The sequence below is a fragment of the Vitis riparia genome, chromosome 9 (genome assembly GCF_004353265.1).
Source record: "Vitis riparia cultivar Riparia Gloire de Montpellier isolate 1030 chromosome 9, EGFV_Vit.rip_1.0, whole genome shotgun sequence".
NCBI classification, from domain to species: domain Eukaryota; kingdom Viridiplantae; phylum Streptophyta; class Magnoliopsida; order Vitales; family Vitaceae; genus Vitis; species Vitis riparia.
Window position 1 is genome coordinate 5,619,934 of NC_048439.1, and position 26,064 is coordinate 5,645,997.

At 34.2% G+C, this 26,064-nt stretch overlaps 1 protein-coding gene and 1 long non-coding RNA gene across 4 annotated transcripts in view; both read right to left on the reverse strand.

Annotated features, from left to right (window-relative positions):
• LOC117922185 (probable disease resistance protein At1g61300) overlaps positions 1-26,064 on the reverse strand; it is a 41,679-nt gene continuing 15,615 nt past the window's right edge. Inside the window, exons 3-7 of one of the 3 annotated variants that reach the window (XM_034840228.1) lie at positions 8,244-8,971; positions 7,362-8,096; positions 4,905-7,214; positions 4,664-4,768; positions 1-266 (exon numbers count right to left, since the gene is read on the reverse strand). In XM_034840228.1, the coding sequence (XP_034696119.1) occupies positions 262-266; positions 4,664-4,768; positions 4,905-7,214; positions 7,362-8,096; positions 8,244-8,971 (3,883 nt within the window). In that variant the 3' untranslated portion in view covers positions 1-261. Of the gene's footprint in view, positions 267-3,190; positions 3,449-4,663; positions 4,769-4,904; positions 7,215-7,361; positions 8,097-8,243; positions 8,972-26,064 lie in introns of those variants that run through there. The other 2 variants (XM_034840227.1, XM_034840229.1) reach the window with 2 other exon arrangements.
• Positions 22,258-24,415, reverse strand: LOC117922188. Its single transcript, XR_004652449.1, has 3 exons — positions 23,882-24,415; positions 23,646-23,745; positions 22,258-22,358 (listed from the first exon to the last, which is right to left on the reverse strand). It is a non-coding gene; the product is annotated as an uncharacterized LOC117922188 (long non-coding RNA).

Sequence of the window (26,064 nt, forward strand, 5' to 3'; positions counted from 1 at the left end):
TTTTCATGAACTTGAGAAGGCATAGTGAAATTCATATGTAAAAACACATCAATCTTAGGACATGATCTACATCAAAACAACAACACTTGCAAAGTGATGCCTTTTGAGCAGCATATACAACTCCACCACACCATTTAGAGTTCACAAAAAATAGTCACGCACATGCAAACAACAAATAATACAAAATTGGATCCTATCTTCCACACATCACTTAATACCAAGGCATATGCAAATAGCTTTGTTGCATCGAACTTCAAACACTCATCCTGCAAAAATAACAATACATGGAAATTATGTTATGCATTGAGAAACATAAGATTTTAATATGTTATTACAAAATTTTACTTTTTCCCAAAGCCAATTATAAAATATGAGGGAATATATATATATATATATATAGCATTTTTCCATGTTTATTAGTCACATTGCCAAGAAAGTGCCACTAAGATTTTGCAAATTTGCCCACTCATCACCAATCAAACTAGTTATTGAACCACAATCGATTCAATGATGTAACAAATATATAATATATATTTCATATAAGTTAAAATTATTTATAAGAAATTAAGATTAAAAATAATAATATTTCATTATATTATCAAAATAAATGATAAGGATAAATAAAAATATATTAATATGCATGATATTTTAGTGTGAAGATATATTTAAGTTAAAAGAAAAATTATAATATTTAGCTTTATCCATATATCAAAAGTTGTGTGAGATATTTTACACTTATCATTGTGCACTAACTCTGTTTCATGATAACGTTTTATTACCTGTTGCCAAGATACAATCTCACTCCCACTTTGCTTATTTTCATGCATGATTCATTTTATTATTTTATTATTTTGGTATCCATTGATCTCCTAGTTAATTGTCACACTTGCTTCACCCTATTTAGTAGAGACTCGTTTTTAGGGACTTAGAGGGGTGTTACGGTCTTTTTATCATACCTTCCCAATAAGTAACCTAACCCCCGGATTCGACTTCTGTTTTCCACAGACTATCTTTTCCAAATAAGGAGTCATACAGGGTTTTTTTTTTCTTATTTTGTTTTTCCATTTAAAAATAAAACAAAAATAAGTGGCGACTCCAAGTCCTTTTTAAAAAAAATCAAATTTTCAATAAATAAAAAAATGAGTTTTGTCATCGAGTGAAAACGCATCATGCGAAATGCGAGGTCCACATAACCCAAACTAAAAAAACAATAAACTTTCTTAACCCAACTTCATTTCTTAAGCTCGAGTTGAGTTCGGGTTAGTTGAATTAGACTCGAATTGGTTGGATTAATCGAGTTACATAATTCAAAATCGATATATAATGTTTTTTTAAAAACCTTTTTCTATATATTTATATCAAAATTTAAAAAGTAAATATGATGAATTTCAAATTAGTAAAAATAAAAAAGAATAATAAATTTATACATCTTTCTAAAATAATAAAAATTATATGATATAATATAATTTGAGTTTTTTTTATAAAAAAAAATAAATATTATTATATAGAATAACATGCATTATAAATATTATAAAATATTAAATAGAGTTCGAATTTAACTCAAGTTCCCTAAACCTTAGCTCGAACTTAACCTAAATTGAGTTCGAGTTGAAAAAAATATAACCTAAGATCAATCTGAGTATAAAAAATGATTGTTCAATCCCATCCAAATGTCGAGTTGGATTCAGATTAGATTAGATTAGATTAGTTCAATCACTTCAAGTTGCACCACTAAGTAAAATCATTGTTTGTGTAATAATTTATTCCTTTTCGTCTTCCCCTATATAAAATAGTTTATATTTAGAATTCAATGTGGACTACCTTTTCAAAAAGTAGGGCAACAAATGGTTGATTTAATATTGGGTTGGGTGAGGTTGCCTCTTTTAAGTTATTAAAAAACTAAAGAATATTATTATAGTTTACAATCATCACATAATTTGACATTTTCAATATTTTAACAAATATTTAATTAAATATTGAAAATGGTGTGAATGATTATATTCTCCCAATGAAAGTTTTGTTAGCAAAGATTCATCAAATAACATCTATTTGTGGCTTCTCGAAGGATAACGATATTTTTAGAATATTATTTCAAAATGAACTGTTTAGAGATGTTGAGGTATCACAAGGAACTTTCACATATCAATTTCATTCGTCTAATCTATTTTATTGAAATTTTAACATAAACCCCAATCCCATCGAAAAACAATTTATTTAGAAGTTTATATATCTCACTAATTTAGGTAAAATTCCTAACAATAGAAATCTTTTACATATTTTAATTCAAAAAAGAAATAAATAACCATGGGCTTTACCATTATAAACTCCATCACTGATCATTTCTTATGTTTAGTACAAAATGACGACAATTAATCATGAATAGAACAACTTATGTTTCATAGGAATGGGAGAGATGAAATTGAAAAACTACTTAGACTTTATTTGAAAGTGTTTTCAAAAATGGTTCTTCAAAAATAATTTTTAAAAACAATTTTATAATTTTTTTAGAAATGAATGTTTATTTTCTAAAACAATGTTTAATTATACTATGAAGAAAAAGTCTCACCAAATATTTAAATGAAAAGAGATCTTAGTTCTAGCCATCAAACTCTATTAGTTTTTTTTTTAAAAGAGAATAGTATGCACCTCTATTCAATCTTAATTTACCTCTATTCAAGTTTGGGATAGAAATTTGGGTTTTTGGCGCAGCCTTTGTTGGACTGGACGACTACTGCTTAGCTCATCTAATTTTGGGTCTTTTGTGCCATAGTTAATACAATTTCCCCACAATTATTTCCTTTGTGCCCTTTTTCTCATTTTGCAATTTCTCTTGAAAATTGCCACAATAACCAATACTAAGGATATTCAATCCTTATAAGTTGATCATATAGTGATGACAACCCCATCAATAACAAAATATCTTCTATTAAATGTAGTAAATTTTGCTTTTGTTAGAAATTTCATGAAGTGAACAACTAGAATTTGAAACTTGTATGAAGAATTGTGTACCTTGATTTATAATGCTAAACTTTGATTGTAAAAGATATAAAAATTGTAATAGCGAAACCTTAAATCTTCACTTTCCTACTTGTTCTTAGTGACGGTTAATGGACAATCCTCACATAAAAGAAAATGAGTGGACCAAGGGACCATGACTTGTATATATAACGCTTTATGATTTTGCTCATCATTGAATAAAAAATTAGATTCTTTATATCTTATTTCTTATTATAAATTTTGGACATGATCTACATCAAAACAACAGCACCTGCAAAGTGATGCCTTTTGAGCAGCATATACAACTCCACCACTCCATTTAAAGTTCACAAAAAATAGTCACACACATGCAAACAACAAATAATACAACATTGGATCTTATCTTCCACACAGCACTCAGTACCAAGGCATATGCAAATAGCTTTGTTGCATCAAACTTCAAAGACTCATCCTGCAAAAATAACAATACATAGACATTGTTATGAACACTACATGGAAATTATGTTATGCACCGAGAAACATAAGATTTTCGGAATATAGGATATGTTATTACAAAATTTTACTCTTTCCCAAAGCCAATTATAAATTATGAGGGAAAAAAATTCTAGCATTTTTCCATGTTTATTAGTCACATTGCTAAGAAAAGTGTCACTAAGATTTTGCAAATTTGCCCACTCATCACCAATAAAGCACCTTCTACTAGTAAGATCAAACGCAACACTTGTGTTTATACGATAAAAATCTTTTGTTTTCATAATCAAATTAATTATTAAATCGAAAAAATTATCTATTCACGATTTGATGATCAAACTAGTGATTGAACCACGATTGAATCAATGATGTAACAAATATATAATATATATTTCATATAAGTTAAAATTATTTATAAGAAATTATGATTAAAAATAACAATATTTCATTATATTATCAAAATAAATGATAAGGATAAATAAAAATATATTAATATGCATGATATTTTAGTGTGAATATATATTTAAGATGAAAGAAAAATTATAATATTTAGCTTTATCCATATATCAAAAGTTGTATATCTTATTATTTTATAATTTTAAAAAATATTATACTATTTTCATAGATATTATTACATAATAAGTAATCAAGTGTAATTATTTTGAGGTTCTAAATAATAAAAATATGAAAGACACAGCAATTCTATATATTGCATTTGGACGACAAAAATGAATATCCCGATCCCATCCCATATCCCAATGGTCCAGCTGCACTTTTAATAAAGGTCCAAGGGTCAAGTGTACTTCTTAAGAAAATCCCCCATCGGAAGGTAATCAAGTTAATGGCTTCCACAAAATAGGTGCAACATGTTAGTGGCTTTCGTGAATAAGTGCAAAGATGGGAATGGGCTGGCAGTGGTCCAAATTTTTCTACATCCCACATCGTAAGGCGATCAAGTTGCTTCTATGAATAGGTGCAACAATCGGACAACAAATGGAATCGAATGGGCTGGAAGTGGTCAAATAAGGCTTGATCAGTTCTTCAAGGACTGGCTGGGCTGGGCCATTTGATTAAACCGTTCAGTTCGGACATCCTAGACAGTTAGCGGGCGATCCGGTTCAATATTTAAAACCTTTGAGTTTTTTAAATTTGGCTGTTGGTAGTTAATAGTTATAGGAGAGTGAGTCGGTGGTACCTGTTCCCTCATGAGTTATAACTTCAGCGATTGACAAGCTGTGTTTAGGTGGCTCTCTTGAGGTTGAACCTTCTACCACCAGTTTCATCTTTCCCATCACTTCCCCTGTTATGTAGAAGTGGCACCTTTCTATGAGTTGGTTATTTTAATATATTATAATAATAACAATCACATTTCACAATTAAAGTGTGAATTTTCAATCACATACAGCATTTAAAAACAAAGCATCAAAGCTTAATACCTGGGTCCTGCATTGGGTCAGCCAAGTATTGTGGGGAAAAATAGTTGGTGAAATTCCCCTCCACAGATTCATCCTCCCATTCCAACCTTCCCCACCAGGTTAGATCTCCTTCAATTTTCTTTAAGCTCTTGGCAGCACTAATTGAATCGATTGGGAGCCTTCTTAGCCTCGGGCAATTGATCACAGAGATTATTTCCAATGAAGGGAAGAGTAGTGCCCCCCGATAGATGCTCTCTAGCATTGGCATACCACCTAATACTAGAGATGTGAGCCTTGTGAATATGCTGGCGTGCTGTGTACTTGAAGTTACATACTCATTACTTATCACTTCTTTCATGGATTCACAGAATTGAACATTAAGCGACTGAAGGTAGGCAGCATAAATAAGCCATGTCAAGTTCAACAGTTTTGGACAGCTCCAAATCTTTACATCACGAAGCCTGCGGAAGTGTTGGTTGTTTCTCACTATCAACTCAGGATTGGGGATCCCATAAGATTGTTCAAATCCTTTACTTCCCTCTTTTTCCACATTAATTTTCATTTCTTCCAATCGAGGACAATTAAACATCACAAGAGTCTCCAAGTAGTTCAGAAATATTGATGATAGCTCAAGCAATAATAAATCTCTGCAGTCATGTAGACTTAATCTTCTAATGCACCTTTGTAACTTGTAGGAGCTCAGTAATTTATTGAGAGCTACAACACTACGAAAGGAGAGAGATAAATCATCCACAGCTCCTATGGAATCCAATTCTTCCAGTAAGGTGGTGCGATATGAGGATAAAGCATTTCCATCATACATACTAAACAATTGTAATGATGAAAGACTAGATATCAATTGTGGAGGAATTATAAGTGGAAGCATACCATCAAGTAACAAGCACCTCAGTTTTGTCAACTTCGTCATCCCAATCGGCAACTCTTTTACATGTGTCATTGAAAGATTAATGTATTCCAATTCCACTAATCTCTCAATCCCATCAGGTAACTCCGTTAAACAATGAGTGGCTGACAAATCTAGAACTCTTATGAGAGGCATGAATTGGAAGAATCCTCTTGGAAACGTCTTCAATTGAATGCATTCCCTCACAAAGAGAGTCTGGAGATTAGAGCAATGTGGCATTCCTGGCAGTTTCTCAATATTCCATCCCCACAATGATATCCTTTCTGCCTCCTTCCAGCTGGTAACCCTCTCAACCTCAACATGCCCAAGAGATTCACGCACCAAAATCTTGTTCATCTTTTTTCCACATTCTTGACCTATCCATAGAGCCATGTCGTGTATCACACCGTGCATCTTGATACATTCTTTAAATCCATCACCCCCCTCTAACAAGCATGCATTCTTTAGGTCTTCAATGATTCTGTGTCCTCGTCTGCGTGCTTCATATATGTCCTTACCATCAAAAAACCCTTCCCCAATCCAATGTTCTATAAGCTCATCATTTCTAATTTCATATTCCTTGGGAAAAAAAGAACAAGATATGAAACAAGATTTGGCGATATCATCTCTTATGCTATCATAACTTAATTTCAACACATGAAATAACCTGTCCTCCATACCTGAAATTTCCGCTGGGAATTTCTTCAGTTCTTGGATTGCCTGATCCCATGCCTCGGGAGAATTCTTATCAGCCATGGCTCGTCCAACAGTAACAAGGGCAAGTGGCAAGCCTTTGCAGCGTTCTGCCACCTTTTCAGAGAGACGTGGTATGTCAGGATGAGATTTTAGAGTGTTCTCTCCGATTTTCTCCAGGAACAAAGCCAAGGCTTCTTCCCGTGCCAAAAACTTTACTCTAAACTGTCTTTGCAATGGAACGCCCAGTTCAGTACATATTTCCTGACTTCGAGTTGTGATTATTACTTTGGATCTGTTTTGAATCATTGGAAGACAAAATCCTATTTGTGAGAGATCAAGTCCTTGCCATACATCATCTAAAAGTAGCACAAACCTTTTTGTTATCAAGATCTTTAATATTTCTCTAGCCCTTTCATCCTCTGTTCTACCCTGCCACATGCTATCTGGGATTTGTAATTTATTTCGAATCACCTCTTGAGCAGCTCTCACACTTGCTTGCTTGGAGACAGTAACCCAAATCACTGTATTAAATTGGTGACTTGTTTTGAGGAACTCGTTGTTGATTTTCCTCATTAGTGTTGTTTTTCCAACACCGCCTGTTCCATATAATGCAATAATTCCTGGTTGATATTCAGTAAGGCAGCTGCAAACTCTCCCATACAACGAATCTAAGCCCACGGTATGCCCAAGAGGCATTTCATCTACAACAGGATGAGGCCACCTGTCTTCCCCTGCATAGAAATGTTCTATCAGCTCATCATTCCTAATTACATATTCCTTGGGAAATATAAAGCAATATATGAAATGAAGTTTGGTGATATCATCGAGTAAGCTATCATAACTTAGCTTCAAAACATGAAACAATTGATCCTCCGTACCTGAAATTTCTTCTTTTATGACGTCCTCCAGCACTTGTGTTAACCGTTCCCAGTCCCTGACAATCTTGCAGCCAGCCAATACTCGTCCAGCCATTATGATGGCGGATGGCAAACCTTGGCATCTCTCCAAAGTGCTGTGGGCAAGCTGTTGTATCCTGGGACAAGTGTCCTCTCTGACGAGCCCGATGAACAAAGTCCAGGCTTCACTACATTTCAAAGGCTCTACTTCAAATATCCTTTGAACTGCCATCTTACAGCATATTCTCATTGATCGAGTTGTGATTATTACTTTGGACTTGTTTCGGGCATCAGGATGAGGAACTCCTATATCTGAGAGATCAAGTGGTTTCTGTACATTGTCTAACAACAGCAAAAACCTTTTTGTTTTCATGATTTTGAATATTTCTATAGCATTTTCATCCTGACTTCTATTTCGCCACATGCTATCAATGATCTGTAATTTGTTTCCAATCACCTCTTGAGCAGCGCTCAGGCTTGCTTGCTCGGACACTGACACCCAAATCACCGCATCAAAGTCGTGTCTTGTTTCGAGGAGACCATTGTTGATTTTCTTCATCAGTGTTGTTTTTCCAACACCGCGTATTCCATATAATCCAAGAATTCCTACTTCATCTTCAGCGAGGCAGCTGCAAACTCTCCCATACAACGAATCTAAGCCCACAGTACGCCCAAGAGGCATTTCATCTACAACAGCATGAGGCAACCTGTTTTTCCCTGCATAGAAATGTTCTATCAGCTCATCATTCCTAATTACATATTCCTTGGGAAATATAAAGCAATATATGAAATAAAGTTTGGCGATATCATCGAGTAAGCTATCATAACTTAGCTTCAAAACATGAAACAATTGATCCTCCATACCTGAAATTTCTTCTTTTATGAGGTCCTCCAGCTCTTGTGTTAACTGCTCCCATTCCCTGACAATCTTGCAGCCAGCCAATGTTTGTCCAGCCATTATGATGGCGGATGGCAAACCTTGGCATCTCTCCAAAGTGTCGTGGGCAAGCTGTCGTATCCTGGGACTAAAATTTAGAGTGTCCTCTCCGACGAGCTCGCGGAACAAAGTCCAGGCTTCAAACCATTCCAAAGGCTTTACTTCAATTATCCTTTGAGCTGCCATCTCACTGCATATTCTCATTGATCGAGTTGCGATTATTACTTTGGACTTGTTTCGAGCATCAGGAAGAGGAACTCCTATATCTGAGAGATCAAGTGGTTTCTGTACATTGTCTAACAACAGCAAAAACCTTTTTGTTTTCATGATTTTGAAGATTTCTATAGCATTTTCATCCTCACTTCTATTTTTCCACATGCTATCAATGATCTGTAATTTGTTTCCAATCACCTCTTGAACAGCGCTTGCTTGCTCGGACACTGAAACCCAAATCACCGCATCAAAGCCGTGTCTTGTTTCGAGGAGACCATTGTTGATTTTCTTCATCAGTGTTGTTTTTCCAATACGGCGTTTTCCATATAATCCAAGAATTCCTACTTCATCTTCAGCGAGGCAGCTGCAAACTCTCCCATACAACAAATCTAAGCCCACAGTACGCCCAAGAGGTAATTCATCCACAACATCACGAGGCAACCTGTATGCCACAGCTTCAAAATCTCCTCTGCTTGTTAGTTCCCTCACCCGCATGATTTTTCGACTCACTCTCTTTCCGAGTTTGTAGCTCAACCGAATATTACAATAACTTCCAAGACATTCCTTCTCTAGTGCTCCATCCCCTTCTTGGAGAATTGCAGCCACTTTAATTTTCTCCACACCAACGACCTCAAGCCAGTGTTCCACGACCCTTATGGGTGTCATCTGCTGTTGCATTTCAAGTTCCACTCTTGTCTCTACATCTTGACTTCGAAGGTTCAGTAGCTCCATTTCCTCTCTCAAGCATTCAAGATTTCCTCGGAGATCACGGATATGGGAGACACACTTGGCGGTGCAACCGAACAGACCAGTGGCAATAGTATAGATTGGGCCCACACAATCCATGCTCTCAGGAATCCTGAAAAATAAACACCTGAAATTCAAGAAAATAGGAGGACAATGATGAGAAAGGAGGCTGCTAGGGCGCAATACAAAAAAAGATGAACAGTGTTTATTTCTACAGCTGGAAGAGCGCAACGACTGGGAAAGACTTTATGTGCTAAGACTTCAACACCCTTTCTATAGCCCAAATGGCATCAAGCTTTATTTCGAAAACGGATAATTGTGCTCACTGATTAAAATATCGGGATATTTCGGCCAAATATCGGCGGCCAACACGCGTTTTGACCCACGCTGACCGAGTCAAAGTTACGCGCAAAGCTCAAAAATGAGCTGTCATAACCCGCGTTGACCGAGTCAAAGCTAGCTCCACGTCAACCGAGTCAGAGCTCCGCGCAAAGCTCAAAAATGAGCAGATTTGCTGCTCCCGAGAATTGAACCCCAAAAAGGTTAAGTTAGCATTCACTTATTAATTATTACGCACCTAGGTGTGTATATATATATACATATATATATTTTAAAAGTTTTCATATACACAAAATATTAAAATAATATTTTAAACAACATATTAATTATAATTATTTTAAAATTAAATAAAAAAATTTCATTTAATCAAATAATAATTTTTTTTAATATCATTAATATATTAATTAAATATTAAAAATTATACATTTATTATTATTTAATACAATTAAATTAAATATATCATAATTTTAATATTAAATATATTTTAAAATTACTATAAACCTTTAAATCTAGAAACTTGTGAGCTCTACACTCATCAAACAAGAGTACTACAATGAAAACAAGTGTGGAAAAATTAAAGATCCATATGAAATATCATATTTTAATGACAATATCAACCATCAATAGAAATCAAAATATATCAATAACATATCAACCATCATCACTACTAAATATAAATAGTGTACCATTTCCTCTTTTTTGTTTAAAAAAAAAAAAAAAAAGGAGTAAAAAGAATAAACTAGATCAAAAAAGACAGATGTTGAACAGAAAATATCTTATAAGTAGTGATAAGGATGTTCATCAACATGGGCGTATCTATATGACCTTAAAGTTGGTCAACCGAAGCAACAAAGTATTTGAGAAGCCAAGTTCAGCATCCCTAGCTCTAAAGGCTCCGAAGGTTTTGTAGTAGATCTGGAAGTATCAGCATCGCCACAACTACCTTTTGTTATCAAATAACCGACGTTCCACCACCCACATTCCGCTGTCCTGAAGTGGTCCAACACTTGGCCACGTCCTTCATCATGTAGTTGCTGTTAAGGAGCACGTTTCTATCAATTGCTCATCGTGTGGCAAATCAGAGAAACGTGGCTTTGATGGGAAGCCACGTTTTCTTTGTATTTTAAATATCGGTCTTGGTCTCGAGCTCCTCTCTCATGCTACTGAAAATCTTCAAAAACTACACCATCCATAAGGAGAGATAGAGTTTTGGAAACCAAAGACTTGCAACCCAACAATGGCTGGAGTTAAGTATGGCATAAGTTACATATGAATGGATTGTTTATATGCATTATGAATTGCCTACATTTGGTATCAGAGCACTGAAAATCTTATCTCTGCCTTGATATCTATTTTGCTGGAGACTTGCTTAGTTTATGGTTTCTCTTTTGGTTGTAAGATACAATTATACAAAAACATCCATAAGTTGATAATGCTTTAAAAATGAAATACCCATAAATCTATGAATTGATCATGCTATTAAAAAAGCAAATAGCTTCAGCCTTGCCACTACAGATCACAGGCCTTCATGGCACTGATCATTGCCGCCATTTAGGCGTCATTTTAAGGCATCCCAAAAGTGCATTTTCGGTGCTGTTGGGGCTGCAGTTTCAGCCACTACAGGCCCCACATTCAAGCGACATTAAAGCGCCGCTGCTGGTGCTGGTCAAAGGGGCTGCAAGCGCCATTTTCGAACGCCATTCAGGCGCCCATTTTGAGCATCATTCAGCCCCATTCTGAGCGCCATTCAGGCACTCATTCCAGCATCATTCAGGCACTCATTTCAGCACCATTCAAGCGCTGATCTTTGCCGCTGCAAGCCCCTGTTACGAGCGCCATTCAGGCGCTATCCAAGCGCCACTGCAGGTGTAGTATCTATACGCTGATGATGTGTTTTTCACCAGTGAGAGAGGGAGTCGGGCTGCACTCTGGTGGATGCAGCCCGTCCCAATTGTGGCGACGATCACATCGCTACCGGAAAGGATGCAGCCCATCCCGTTGGCCGCGGCATGCATGGCGTTGTTGGGGATGAAGTAGTCCACGGCTGAAAATTAGGAAGATGGGTTTGTGATATTAAGTTGATGGAGAACCTAGAGAGAGATTGGGTTTCCAATGAAGCCCACTAAAGAAATTGGGCCATGGGAATTAAAATGTAATTGGGCCCATTAGGCTTATCACATGTGCAATGACCCAATAAAATTATTAAAGGTCTTTGTGTATTGGGCCATGGGTTAAATATGATATTTGGGTCGGTTTAGGTTCTAATGGCCCAGTTTGAATTATTTTATTGGATTTGAATTAATTGTTTTTTATATGGATTTAGGCACCCTTTCATAATATGAATTCCTTTTAAATTATTCTAAATTATGTGTGATTTTTATACATGCAAATTAAATTATTTATTTTAATTTATATGCTTGTATGTGTAAAAAATGTAGCCTAAATTTGAGTTAGATAAATTAAAAGTTGTAGCTTTTAATGCATGCAATTGTTGCCTAAAATTTAGTTAAATACATTAAAATTATATCATATAGTTTTAATGTCTAGTAAATCCATATGATTTTTTAAATAATTAAGGAATAGCCACAACATCCTTCATTATATAAAAATTATATATTAATAAGGATCACATTATGGACATTAATTGTAATTAACTATATAAATATGATGATTTTACCCCACAGGGTTTTCATTATGTTTATATAATTAATTAGGATAAAATATTAAAATTAATTTTTCCTAATTTACCCACAGGAGTTAGGAATAATTAATTTAATAGGTTTATCATAAAGATTATAGACAGAAAATATCAAACTATATTCATAATAAATTTCATAATTCAATAAAATAGTTTGATAAAGTCTATCATAAAGATAATTAATCTGATTTAATTAAAGATTTAGCCCACAGGCAATTTTTAATAAAATTAGATTCAATTTTATGCATGTTCTACATTGGCAAAGCATGAATTTATATTAAAGCCTCAAATTTTTTAATAAGCTTGTAATCCTTTTGTGCAGTTTTACCTAGCATATCTGATATTCGTTGTGAGGTTCCCGAACTTAGAAGAGATAACTTTAAGATATGGAAGGAGAGAATTCTTCTTCAATTAGGGTGCATGGACATAGACTATGCCATAAGGAAAGATGAACCACATAAGATCACTAATACCAGCACATCTGAAGAAATACTATTGTATGAACGCTGGGAGAAATCTAATCGCCTCAGCGTGATGTACATAAAGACAAAAATTAGTGCTGGTATACGTGGTTCGATCGAGCAACATGAGAATGTTCGTGAATTGCTAAAGGCTATTGACGAGCAATTCGTCACTTCAGATAAAGCCTTGGCAAGCACCCTAATTATGAAGTTCACATCCTTGAAGCTCACCGCTATAAGAGGTGTGCGTGAACATATCATGGAGATGAGGGACATTGTGGCTCAATTGAAGAAACTCGAGGTAGAAATGTCTGAATCCTTCTTGGTGCACTTTGTCCTTAACACTCTTCCACCTCAGTATGGACCTTTCAAAATCTCTTACAACACACATAAGGATAAGTGGTCTATCAATGAATTGATGACCATGTGTGTTCAAGAGGAAGGAAGGTTAATGATGGAACAAGGAGAAAATGCCATGCTGGTGACGCAAAGGAAAGGAAAAAAAGGAAAATCTCAAGCCAGTCAGAAAGGGAAGCAACAAATTTCTCCTAAATCTGACATTAAGAAAGACGAAAAGTGTTTTTTCTGTAAAAAGAAAAGGCGCGTGAAGAAGAAATGTCTGAAATTTCAGAATTGGCTTGAGAAGAAAGGTAACCCTACCTCATTTGTTTGTTATGAATCTAATATGGTTAATGTAAACACCAACACATGGTGGATTGATTTTGGATCTACAATCCACATTTCAAATTCCTTGCAGGGTATGCAAAACCTAAGGAAGCCAGTGACAAGTGAACAATTCATCTTATCCGGAAACAAGATGGGCTCGCATGTGGAAGCAATAGGGACATGTTATTTAACTTTATATGGTGGTTTTATTTTGGAATTGCAAAGGACCTTTTATGTACCAAGTTTCTCACGAAACTTGATTTCAGTTTCTAGACTTGTACCATTTGGATATTCCTTTCATTTTTCAGAAACATCTTTCAGTTTGATTTATAAATCTGAATGTGTTGGGAATGGTATCTTGTCTGATGGTCTTTATTGTATATTCTTACAAAATGATACCGCTCATAATTCATTACATGTCCAAACTGGCATTAAGAGATGTGTTGTAAAAGAGGATTCCTCTACATTGTGGCACCGGAGATTAGGTCATATCTCCATAGATAGAATCAAAAGATTGGTGAATGATGGGGTACTTAGTACTCTAGACTTTACCGACTTTGAGACTTGTGTGGATTGCATTAAGGGAAAGCAGACCAACAAGTCAAAGAGAGGTGCTACTAGGAGTTCTACCATACTAGAGATCATACATACTGATATATGTAGTCTTGACATGGACTCTCATGGTCAGAAATACTTCATCTCTTTCATAGATGATTTCTCACGATACATGTATCTCTACATACTTCATAATAAAAATGAAGCTTTAGATGCCTTTAAAGTCTTCAAGGCAGAAGTAGAGAAACAATATGGTAAACAAATTAAGATCGTGAGATCAGATAGAGGTGGAGAATATTATGGTAGATACTTGGAAGATGGACAATCACCTGGGCCATTTGCGAAGTTTCTTCAAGAGCATGGGATTGTTGCCCAATACACCACACCATGCCTGGTTCTCCAGACCAAAATGGTGTAACAGAAAGAAGAAACTGAACTTTATTGGACATGGTGAGGAGTATGCTTAACAGCTCAAAACTTCCTAAATTCTTGTGGACTGAAGCACTTAAGACAGCTGTGTATATATTAAACCGAGTTCCAACCAAGGCTGTCCCAAAGACGCCATTTGAGTTATTGAAAGGTTGGAAACCGAGTTTGCGACATATGCGCGTTTGGGGATGCTCGTCTGAAGTGAGAATTTATAATCCACAGGAGAAGAAACTGGACCCAAGGACTATTAGTGGGTATTTCATTGGATATGCTGAAAAGTCTAAGGGGTACAGATTTTACTGTCCATCTCACAGCATTAGGATCGTGGAATCAAGAAATGCTAAATTTCTTGAATATGACTTGGTCAGTGGGAGCGATCAATTTAGAAACATAGTTTCTGATATTGATCATACAAAGTCTCAACCTTCCACTTCAAGCGATAGATTGTTTATTGTTCATAACACCCCTCAAGTACAAACGGGTGTTGAACAAACAATCGATGAAGTTCAACCAGTCATTGAAGTTCCACAAGTTGTTGACAACATTCCAGTAGACCAAATTGATCAGGAGTTGTCTAACACTTCTGAACTACAAGTTGAACCTCATACTTCCTCGGAAGATATTGGTGCAACCTTAAGAAGGTCTGCTCGAACTAAGAGGTCAGCAATTACTAGTGATTATGTAGTGTATCTACAAGAATTTGACTATAATATAGGAGCCGAAAATGATCCCGAATCATTTTCACAAGCCATGAGTTGCAAAGAATCAGAATTGTGGTATAATGCCATGAAGGATGAGATGAGTTCCATGAAGTGCAACGATGTTTGGGACCTTGTTGAGTTGCCTAATGGTGTAAAAACCATTGGTTGTAAATGGGTTTTTAAGACAAAGAAAGACTCATTAGACAACATTGAGAGATACAAGGCCAGACTTGTTGCAAAGGGCTTCACTCAGAAAGAAGGAATCGATTACATGGAAACCTTTTCTCCTATATCTAAGAAAGATTCCTTGCGCATTATATTGGCATTAGTAGCCCACTTTGATTTAGAATTGCAACAAATGGATGTGAAAACAGCATTTCTTAATGGAGAGCTAGAGGAGGAGGTTTACATGAAACAACTTGAAGGATTCCCCTCTAGTGATGGTGAGCAATTGGTTTGTAAGCTTAAGAAATCCATATACGGTTTGAAGCAAGCATCCCGCCAATGGTATTTAAAATTCCATAACATAATTTCTTCATTCGGTTTTGTTGAAAATGTTATGGATCAATGCATATACCTTAAGGTCAGTGGGAGTAAAGTTTGTTTTCTTGTTTTATACGTGGATGACATCTTACTTGCAACCAATGATAAGGGTTTACTTCATGAGGTGAAACAATTCCTCTCTAAAAATTTCGACATGAAGGATATGGGTGAGGCATCTTATGTCATTGGCATTAAGATCCATAGAGACAGATTTAAAGGTATCTTAGGTTTGTCTCAAGAAACCTATATCAATAAAGTTTTAGAGAGATTTCGGATGAAGAATTGTTCACCTAGTGTTTCTCCTATAGTGAAGGGTGATAGGTTCAATCTGAACCAATGCCCGAAAAACAATCTTGAGAAGGAACAAATGAAGAACATTCCATATGCTTCTGCAGTCGGAAGTTTGATGTATGCTCAGGTCTGCACAAGGCCTGACATTGCATTTGCTGTTGGAATGTTAGGACGATATCAGAGTAACCCAGGTATAGACCACTAGAAAGCTGCAAAGAAAGTGATGAGATATCTTCAAGGAACCAAAGATTACAAGCTTATGTATAGACGAACAAACAATTTAGAGGCAGTTGGCTACTCAGATTCAGACTTTGTTGGCTGTGTTGATTCACGTAAATCAACATCTGGATACATTTTTATATTGGCCGGTGGAGTTATATCTTGGAGGAGCGTTAAGCAGACCATGACTGCTACTTCTACTATGGAAGCTGAGTTCATATCTTGTTTTGAGGCTACTTCACATGGTGTATGGCTTAAGAGTTTCATTTCCGGGCTTAGAGTTATGGATTCAATATCTAGGCCATTGAGTATATATTGCGACAATTCAGCTGCAGTCTTTATGGCAAAGAACAATAAAAGTGAAGGTCGAAGCAAGCACATCGACATTAAGTATCTAGCCATAAGAGAACGTGTTAAAGAAAAGAAAGTGGTTATTGAGCACATTAGCACTGAATTGATGATTGCTGATCCTTTGACTAAGGGCATGCCACCATTGAAATTCAAGGATCATGTAATGAACATGGGACTTAGTTCCCTTATGTAGTTTTATTGTACAAACTCTTATTATGATGTTTTCTCATATTGATGTGCACCTTTATTTAATTTTGAGAAAATTCAACTTCATTGGACCAAGAATGAACATAGGGTTTATTCATTAAGTAATATTGTCACATAAAGTTAAATGTTAAGAAATGAATACAATGTAATACGTGGAAGATAACACTCATTATATAGAGGACTTATCGCCATGATTCATGTATTTGTTACTTAATGTGGAAAAATGATGATCTAAGATAGGACATGAGGTTAAAAGTGTGGACCAAGTGGGAGAATGTTATCAAATAACCAACGTTCACCACCCACATTCCGCTGCCCTGAAGTGGTCCAACACTTGGCTACGTCCTTCATCATGTAGCTGCTGTTAAGGAGCACGTTTCTATCAACTGCTCATCGTGTGGCAAATCAGAGAAACGTGGCTTTGATGGGAAGCCACGTTTTCTTTGTATTTTAAATATCGGTCTTGGTCTCGAGCTCCTCTCTCATGCTGCTGAAAATCTTCAGAAACTACACCATCCATAAGGAGAGATAAAGTTTTGGAAACCAAAGACTTGCAACCCAACAATGGCTGGAGGTAAGTATGGCATAAGTTACATATGAATGGATTGTTTATATGCATTATGAATTGCCTACACCTTTACCTCTGGTTTTTGGGTTGATACGCTCGTCTTCTTCATGCTTGATCATAAGAATCTTTGTTTCCTCAGTAGTAGCAAGATGCATAACCCACGAGGTAACCATGTGTACGACTCTCATGCTTAGACATGAGCTCTCACCAATAGGAACAATCTAATCTAGCATTAGAAAGCCATACTGGAAATCAAAGCCAACATTGAGTAGAAGGTGAGAGATGATGATAAGAAAATAAAAGGCTCCCATAATCAGAAGAGTCCCCATAAGAGCTTATAATGTCTACCGTCAACTAAGCAATATTGTTGATAGGATGATAAGTTAAAACATAATGAATGAATTACATTATCGCTCCGCAATCTTGGTCCTATAAGAGATCAAGTAGTTAACTAGAAAACATCATAAGATTCTAGGTTGGCTTAGTAAAGTAAGACAGAAAGATGTATATGAGCAAATCCTACGGAACACTAAATAGACTCACATGAATCTCTCGGAGCTTGATTGTGGTCGAAGTAGGGGCCATAGGAGGAAAATAAGGAAGTTGTGCAAATAAAGATTGAATGCCTAAATCTTGCCTAATCAACCTAAAAGTCAACAAAATGGTCATCTTATGCATGGTGATATGAAATGAGAATCTAAGAGGAAGCAAATAGATGTTCGCATAGAACATCTGAGCATAATGGGGATAAGCTGCACCAGTCAAACTAGAAAGAGGCTCCCACTAAGGATCTTTGACAATATGAGGGACGTAGTGTCCCTAAAAGTAATAAGAGAGCTCACGCTTGGGCTCAACTTTATTCTCAACAAAATAGGAGTAGCAAATCTAGCTACTTTCCTCAAATAATTAGTAGATTCGAAAATAATCCAAAAAAAAAAAAAAACCTCAGACCATTGAAGATGGTCCAGATCCGTGCTCTAGGGAAGGTGTGTTGAGAAAATGTAGGAACTCATTGATGAGTATGCCTAGAGAATATGTGAAGATAAAAATAAATAAAATTGAATATGAAGAGATGTAGAATAGGGTTAGGAAATGCAAAAGAATGATCCTACGATATCAAATATGAAAATAAATGAGCCAAAAGTCTATACCAAGGAGCAGTGTGGATGTAGAAAAGATCATTTGAATCTTGAAAGAGCATACAAAAAATAATAATATCGCATAAAATGGCAAAAATAGAAGTGATCATCATGCTAATGTTGAAAGCAAGACACAATGTAGTAAAATAAAATTTCATTAATAAATTTATTTATTGTGATTTCTGTCTCCTTTTATCCTTGGTTGCATTACTTGTTTATGAGCATTCATGTTTATATCACTTGCATTATATATGACTTTCGTGTATTAAAAGTTATATATAAGATCCAATCCATGAATTCCTTACAAGATCAAAAGTTGTTTACGTTCAGTTCATAGAATTGGGTCATCCATTAGCTAGACTCCTAATTGAAGGGATGACTTGTCTTAGTCATTGCGGATCCATATTTTTCACATGCATCTCCATTCAATGGTGAAATTCAAACTCAATGGAAAATTTATATTTTGAAAACTAATTTTTTTTTTTTTTGTTAATGTTTTGGAGTCGTCACTTAGATGTCTATTAAATGATAAATATGACATATTATTTAATATAACATAATAAAAAATCCATAATTTTTTTTGTTAAGCAAGCATTAATTTTTTTTCTCTAGTATTAAAGACATGATAACAAAATTTAGATGACTATTAAATGATATAAATATGACATATTATTTAATATAACATGCACATATTTCTTTCATTGATGAAAGATGCTCTTTGAAGTCATGACAATGGAATCGACCATGTTAATCATTTTGAACCTAGGGCAAGAAATGGTTACTTTAATATTGCCTTGGCTAGGGATATATTTTTGTTTAATTTTGGTTTTAAAAAAAATGTTGTTAAACTATCATTGTCAAGTAGTCATTTGCACCAAGGATGAAGATATCGGTAATCATGGATATATCGGTATTTCAATTTTACGGATATATTGGATATATTGGCAGATATTTTAACACAAAATATCGATACACCTAAAATTAATCAAAACTTATACAAATATAAAACAAAACTCTTATAAATAAAATTAGAAGTATAATAAATATTTTAAAGTTGTTTTGTTAAATAAATTGATATATACATGTATATAATATTGTACGTGTCAATAAAAAATATAAATTTGATAAGTGTAAATTGATTATTAAATTATAGCAAATATTATTTGATGATAATATTTGTGATATTTGATTATAATATATTTAATTTAAAATATATTTAATATTAAAATTATGATACAATATAAAATAAATAATGATAAATGTATACTTTTTAAATATTTAATTAATATATTAATAATATTAGAAACACTATGAAGAAAATTATCATGATCATTTTTATATTTTTGCTAATCAATTAAATGAAAATTTTTCATTTAATTATAAAATAGTTATATTTAATTTGTTCTTTAAATTATTTTTTTAATATTTTGTTTATATCTTATATCTATATATTTATATGTTTGGTGCATATTATTTTACAAAGGGCAAACTTGCTCCAGTGGTGCCTGTGATGCAGGCCGCAGCAATTTTGAGTTTTAACCGCATTGACCAGTCATTAATTGATATATCCATGGGATTTTTTTAAAAAAATTTTAAAAAGAAAATAAATATTATTATATAGAATAATATACATTATAAATATTATAAAAATATTAAATCGGGTTTAGGTAGAAAAAAATTTAACCTAAGATCAACTTAAGTATTGAAAATGATTGTTCAACCCGGCCGCTCAATCTCTTCAAGTTGCACCACTAAGTAAAATCATTATTTGTTTAAGAGTTTATTCCTTTTCATCTTCCCTATATAAAATAGTTTATATTTAGAATTCAATGTGGACTACTTTTTTTAAAAAGTAGGGCAACAAGTGGTTGATTTAATATTGGGTTAGGTGAGGTTGCGTTTTTTAAGTTATTAAAAAACTAAAGAAATATTATTATAGTTTATCATCATCACATAATTTAACATTTTCAATATTTTAACAAATATTTAATTGGAAATGGTGTGAATGATTCTATTCTCCCAATGAAAGTTTCATTAGCGAATATTCATCAAATAACATCTATTTGTCGCTTTTTGAAAGATAACAATATTTTTAGAACATTATTTTAAAATGAAATGTTTAGAGATGTTGAGGTATCACAAGGAACTTTCACAAATCAATTTCATTCGTTATCTATTTTATTGAAATTTTAGCATAAATCCCAATTCCATCGAAAAACAATTTATTTAGATGTCTATGTGTCTCATTAATTTAGGTAAGATTCTTAACAACAAAAATCATTTACATATTTTAATTCAAAAAATAAAAATAAATTGACCATTGGCTTTACAATTAAAACTCCATCATCTATCCTTTCTCATGTTTAGTATAAAATTACAACAATTAATCATGAATAGAACAACTTATGTTTCATAGGAGTGGGGGAGATGAAAATGAAAAACTACTCAAGACTCTATTTGAAAATGTTTTCAAAAATAATTTTTAAAACAATTTTACAATTTTTTTGGAATGAATGTTTATTTTCTAAAACAATGTCCAATTATACTATAAAGAAAAAAGTCTCACTAAACAGTTAAATGAAAAGAGATGTTAGTTCTAGCCATTGAACTCCGTTAATTTTTTAGTGAGAATAGTATTTACCTCTATTCAAACTTAATTTAGCAGCTATACAAACAAAGAACAATATATAACAATTTGTTAACTTCAAACTAGGTTGGCATAGAAGGGTTTATGCTCTCTGCTCAGATTCAAGTTTGGGTCTTTGGTGCAACCTTTGTTGGGTTAGACGACTACTGCTTGGCTTATCTAATTTTGGGTCTTTTGTGTCGTAGTTAATACAACTTGCCCACAATTATTTCCTTTGTGCCCTTTTTCTCATTTTGTAATTTCTCTCGAAGCAATCCACAATAATAAAATATCTTTTACAACAAAATATCTTCTATTAAATGTAGTAAATTTTGCTTTTGTTAGAAATTTCATGATATTAACAATGAGAATTTAAAACTTGAATGAAGAATTGCATACCTTGATCTATAATGCTAAACTTTGATTGTAAAGGATATAAAAATTGTAATAGTGAAACCTTAAAACTATGTTTGGTTTTTGAAAAAATTTGAGGGAAAATACAAGAGAAAGAAAATAAAGAGGAAAAGTAGCAAAAAGGAAAAAACATTTTCTAACTAATTTCAATTATATTTGATTTTCTTTAATATTTTGTATAAGACAATCAAACATGATAAAAACATTTTCCTTACCATTTCTTTATACTCTCTGGGACCAAACATAGCCTAAACCTTGACTTTCCTACTCGTTCAAAGAAAATTATCAACAAACAAAGGGGCCATAACTTATAAACAATGACGGAGCCAATATTTTGCTTCAAATGGGTAACCTACCTATACATTTTTTCTTAAGTTAGACTAGCATTGAGCTTTAGCCCGGTCAGACTTTCACATGGTTTAAGGGAGGTACTGCTCTGATGTTTTAAGATACATCTAATTAATGCCATTAGAATATATAAATATGAATGAATCACAAGTCCATTAGTTTCAGCATAAAAAAAATTTAATTTTATTTCCACGTCCATAAGAAAGCATGGTGAAATTTTATCAATTTTGTTCTTTTAAAAATATAATACTCATTAAACAATATTATTTATATAAATAGAATTCCACATAAGATGATATGTAAAAGCACATCAATCTTAGGACATGATCTACATCAAAACAACACCACCACCTGCAAAGTGATGCCTTTTGAGCAGCATATACAACTCCACCACTCCATTTAGAGTTCACAAAAAATAGTCACATGCAAACAACAAATAATACAACATTGGATCTTATCTTCCACACGGCACTTAGTACCAAGGCATATGCAAATAGCTTTGTTGCATCAAACTTCAAATACTCATCCTGCAAAAATAACATTAATACATAGACATTGTTATAAACACTACATGGAAATTATGTTATGCTCCGAGAAACATAAGATTTTCGAAATATAGAACCTATTATTACCAAAATTTAGGCTTTTCCAAAGCCAATTATAAAATAAGGGGAAAAATATAACATTTTGCCATGTTTATTAGTCACATTGCCAAGACAGTGCCACTAAGATTTTGCAAATTTATTTGCTCATCCACCGGTGAAGCGCCTTCTACTAGTAAGATTAGTTGCAACACTTGTGTTTATACTATATAAATCCTATATTTTCAAAATCATACTAATTATTAAATTAGAAAAGTTACCTATTTACAATTCAGTGATCCAACTGGTGATTAAATCACTATCGAATCAATATTATAACAAATATATAATGTATATTTCTTCCATATAAGTTAAAATTATTTATAAGAAATTAAGATTAAAAATAATAATATTGATTATATTATTAAAATTAATGGATGATAAATAAAAATATATTAATGTGTTAAATTTCATTAAATTAAACATGTATGATATTTTAGTGTGAAGATATATTTAAGATAGAAAAAAAATTATAATATTTAACTTTATCTACATATCAAAAGTTGTATATCTTATTATTTTATAATTTTTAAAAATATTATATTATTTTCATACATTTTATCACATAATAAGTAATTAAGTATAGTTATTTAAGGGTTCTAAATAATAAGAATTTGAAAGACACAGTAATTCTATATATTGCATTTGGACAACAAAAATTAATATTACGCTCTCATATCTCAATGGTCCAGTAGCATTTTTAATAACCGGGAGCTCCAAAGGTCCAGTCTACATCTTAAGAAAATCCCACATTGGAATCAACTTAATGGCTTCTATAAAACAGGTGCAACAAGTTAACGGCTTCCATGAATAAGTGCAACGATAGGACAACATATGGAATCAGATGGGCTGGAAGTGGTACAAATTTTTCTACATCCCACATCGGAAGGCGATAAAGTTACTTCTATGAATAGGTGCAACAATCGGACAACAAATGAAATCGAATGGGCTGAAAGTGGTACAGGCGCAATGGTGGTCAAATAAGCCTTGATCAGTTCTTCAAGAACTGCCTGGGCCAGTTGATTAAACCGTTATCGGACATCCTAGACAGTTAGCGGTCGGTTCAATATTTAAAACCTTCTATAAATCTACTGTCAGATGAAATGACCAACTTGAGTTTTGGAGATTTGGCTGTTGGTAGTTAATAGTAATAGGAGAGTGAGTCAGTGGTACCTGTTCCCTCATGAGTTTTAACTTCTGCGCTTGAGAAGCTGTGTGGCTGCCCTTGAGGTTGAACCTTCTACCACCAGTTTCTTCTTTCCCTTCACTTCCCCTGTTATGTATAAGTGGCACCTTTCTATGAGTTGGTTATTTTAATATATTATAATAATAACAATCACATTTAATAATTAAAGTGTGAATTTTCAATCGCATACAGTTTTTGAAAACAAAGCATCAAAGCTTAATACCTGGGTCCTGGATTGGGTCAGCCAAGTTTTGTGAGGAAAAATAGTTGGCGAAAATCTCCTCCACAGATTCATCTTCCCATTCCAACCTTCCCCACCAGGTTAGATCTCCTTCAATTTTCTTTAAGCTCTTGGCAGCACTATTTGAATCAATTGGGAGCCTTCTTAGCCTCGGGCAATTGATCACAGAGATTATTTCCAATGAAGGGAAGAGTAGTGCCCCCCGATAGATGCTCTCTAGCATTGGCATACCGTCTAATAGTAAAGATGTGAGCCTAGTGAATATGCTGGCGTGCTGTGTACTTGAAGTTACGTACTCATTACTAATCACTTCTTTCATGGATTCACAGAACTGAACATTAAGCGACTGAAGGTGGGCAGCATAAATAAGCCATGTCAAGTTCAACAGTTTTGGACAGCTCCAAATCTTTACATCACGAAGCCTGCGTAAGTGTTGGTTGTTTATTACTATCAACCCAGGATTGGGGATATCATAAGATTGTTCAAATCCTTTACTTCCCTCTTTTGCCACATTAATTTTCATTTCTTCCAATTGAAGACAATCGAATATCACAAAAGTCTCCAAGTAGCTCAGAAATATTGATGATAGCTCAGGCAATAATAAATCTCTGCAGTCATGTAGACTTAATCTTCTAATGCACCTTTGTAACTTGTAGGAGCTCAGTAATTTATTGAGAGCTACAACACTACGAAAGGAGAGAGATAACTCATCCACAGGTTCTATTGACTCAAGTTCTTCCAATAAGTTGGTGCGATATTCAGAGAAAGCATTTCCATCATACATAGTAAACAATTGTAATGATGAAAGACTAGATATCAAATGTGGAGGAATTATAAGTGGAGGCATGCCATCAAGTAACAAGCACCTCAGTTTTGTCAACTTCTTCATCCCAATCGGCAACTCTTTTACATGTGTCATTGAAAGATTAATGTATTCCAATTCCACTAATCTCTCAATCCCATCAGGTAACTCCGTTAAACAATGAGTAGCTGACAAATCTAGAACTCTTATAAGAGGCATGAATTGGAAGAATCCTCTTGGAAATGTCTTCAATTGAATACAGTCCCTCACAAAGAGACTCTGGAGATTAGAGCAATGTGGTGTTTCTGGGAGTTTCTCAATATTCGTACCCCACAATGACATCCTTTCTGCCTCCTTCCATTTGGTAACTCTCTCAGCGTCAACAAGCCCGAGAGATTCACATACCCAAATCTTGTTCATCTTGTTTCCACATTCTTGACTTATCCATTGAGCCATGCCGTGTATCACATCGTGCATCTTGATGCATTCCTTAAATCCATCACTCTCCTCTAACAAGCATGCATTCTTTAGGTCTTCAATGATTTTGTGTCCTCGTCTGCGTGCTTCATATATGTCCTTACCATCAAAAAACCCTTCCCCAATCCAATGTTCTATAAGCTCATCATTTCTAATTTCATATTCCTTTGGAAAAAAAGAACAATATATGAAACAAGATTTGGTGATATCATCTCTTAGGCTATCATAACTTAGTTTCAAAACAAGGAATAACCCATCCTCCATACCTGAGATTTCCACTGGGAATTTCTCCAGTCCTTGGATTGCCTGATCCCATTGCTCTTCCCACAGTAATAAGGGCAAGTGGCAAGCCTTTGCACCGCTCTGCCACCTTTTCAGAAAGTTGTGGTATATCAGGATGAGAATTTAGAGTGTTCTCTCCAACTTTCTCCAGGAACAAAGCCAAGGCGCGCTCCTGTGTCAAAAAATCTACTCTAAACTTCCTTTGAACTTCCATTTCATTGCATATTTTCTGAATTCGCGTTGTGATTATTACTTTGGATTGGTTTTGAATTTCTGGAAGAGGAACTCCTATTTTTGAGAGATCAAGTCGGTGCCATACATCATCTAAAAGTAGCACAAACCTTTTTGTTTTCATGATGTTGAATATTTCTGTAGCCCTTTCATCCTCTGTTCTACTTTTCCACATGCTATCCGGGATCTGTAATTTATTTCGAATCACCTCTTGAGCAGCTGTCACACTTGCTTGCTTGGAGACAGTAACCCAAATCATTGTATTAAATTGGTGGCTTGTTTTGAGGAACTCATTGTTGATTTTCTTCATTAGTGTTTTTTTTCCAACACCGCCTGTTCCATATAATGCAATAATTTTTACTTTACAATCAGT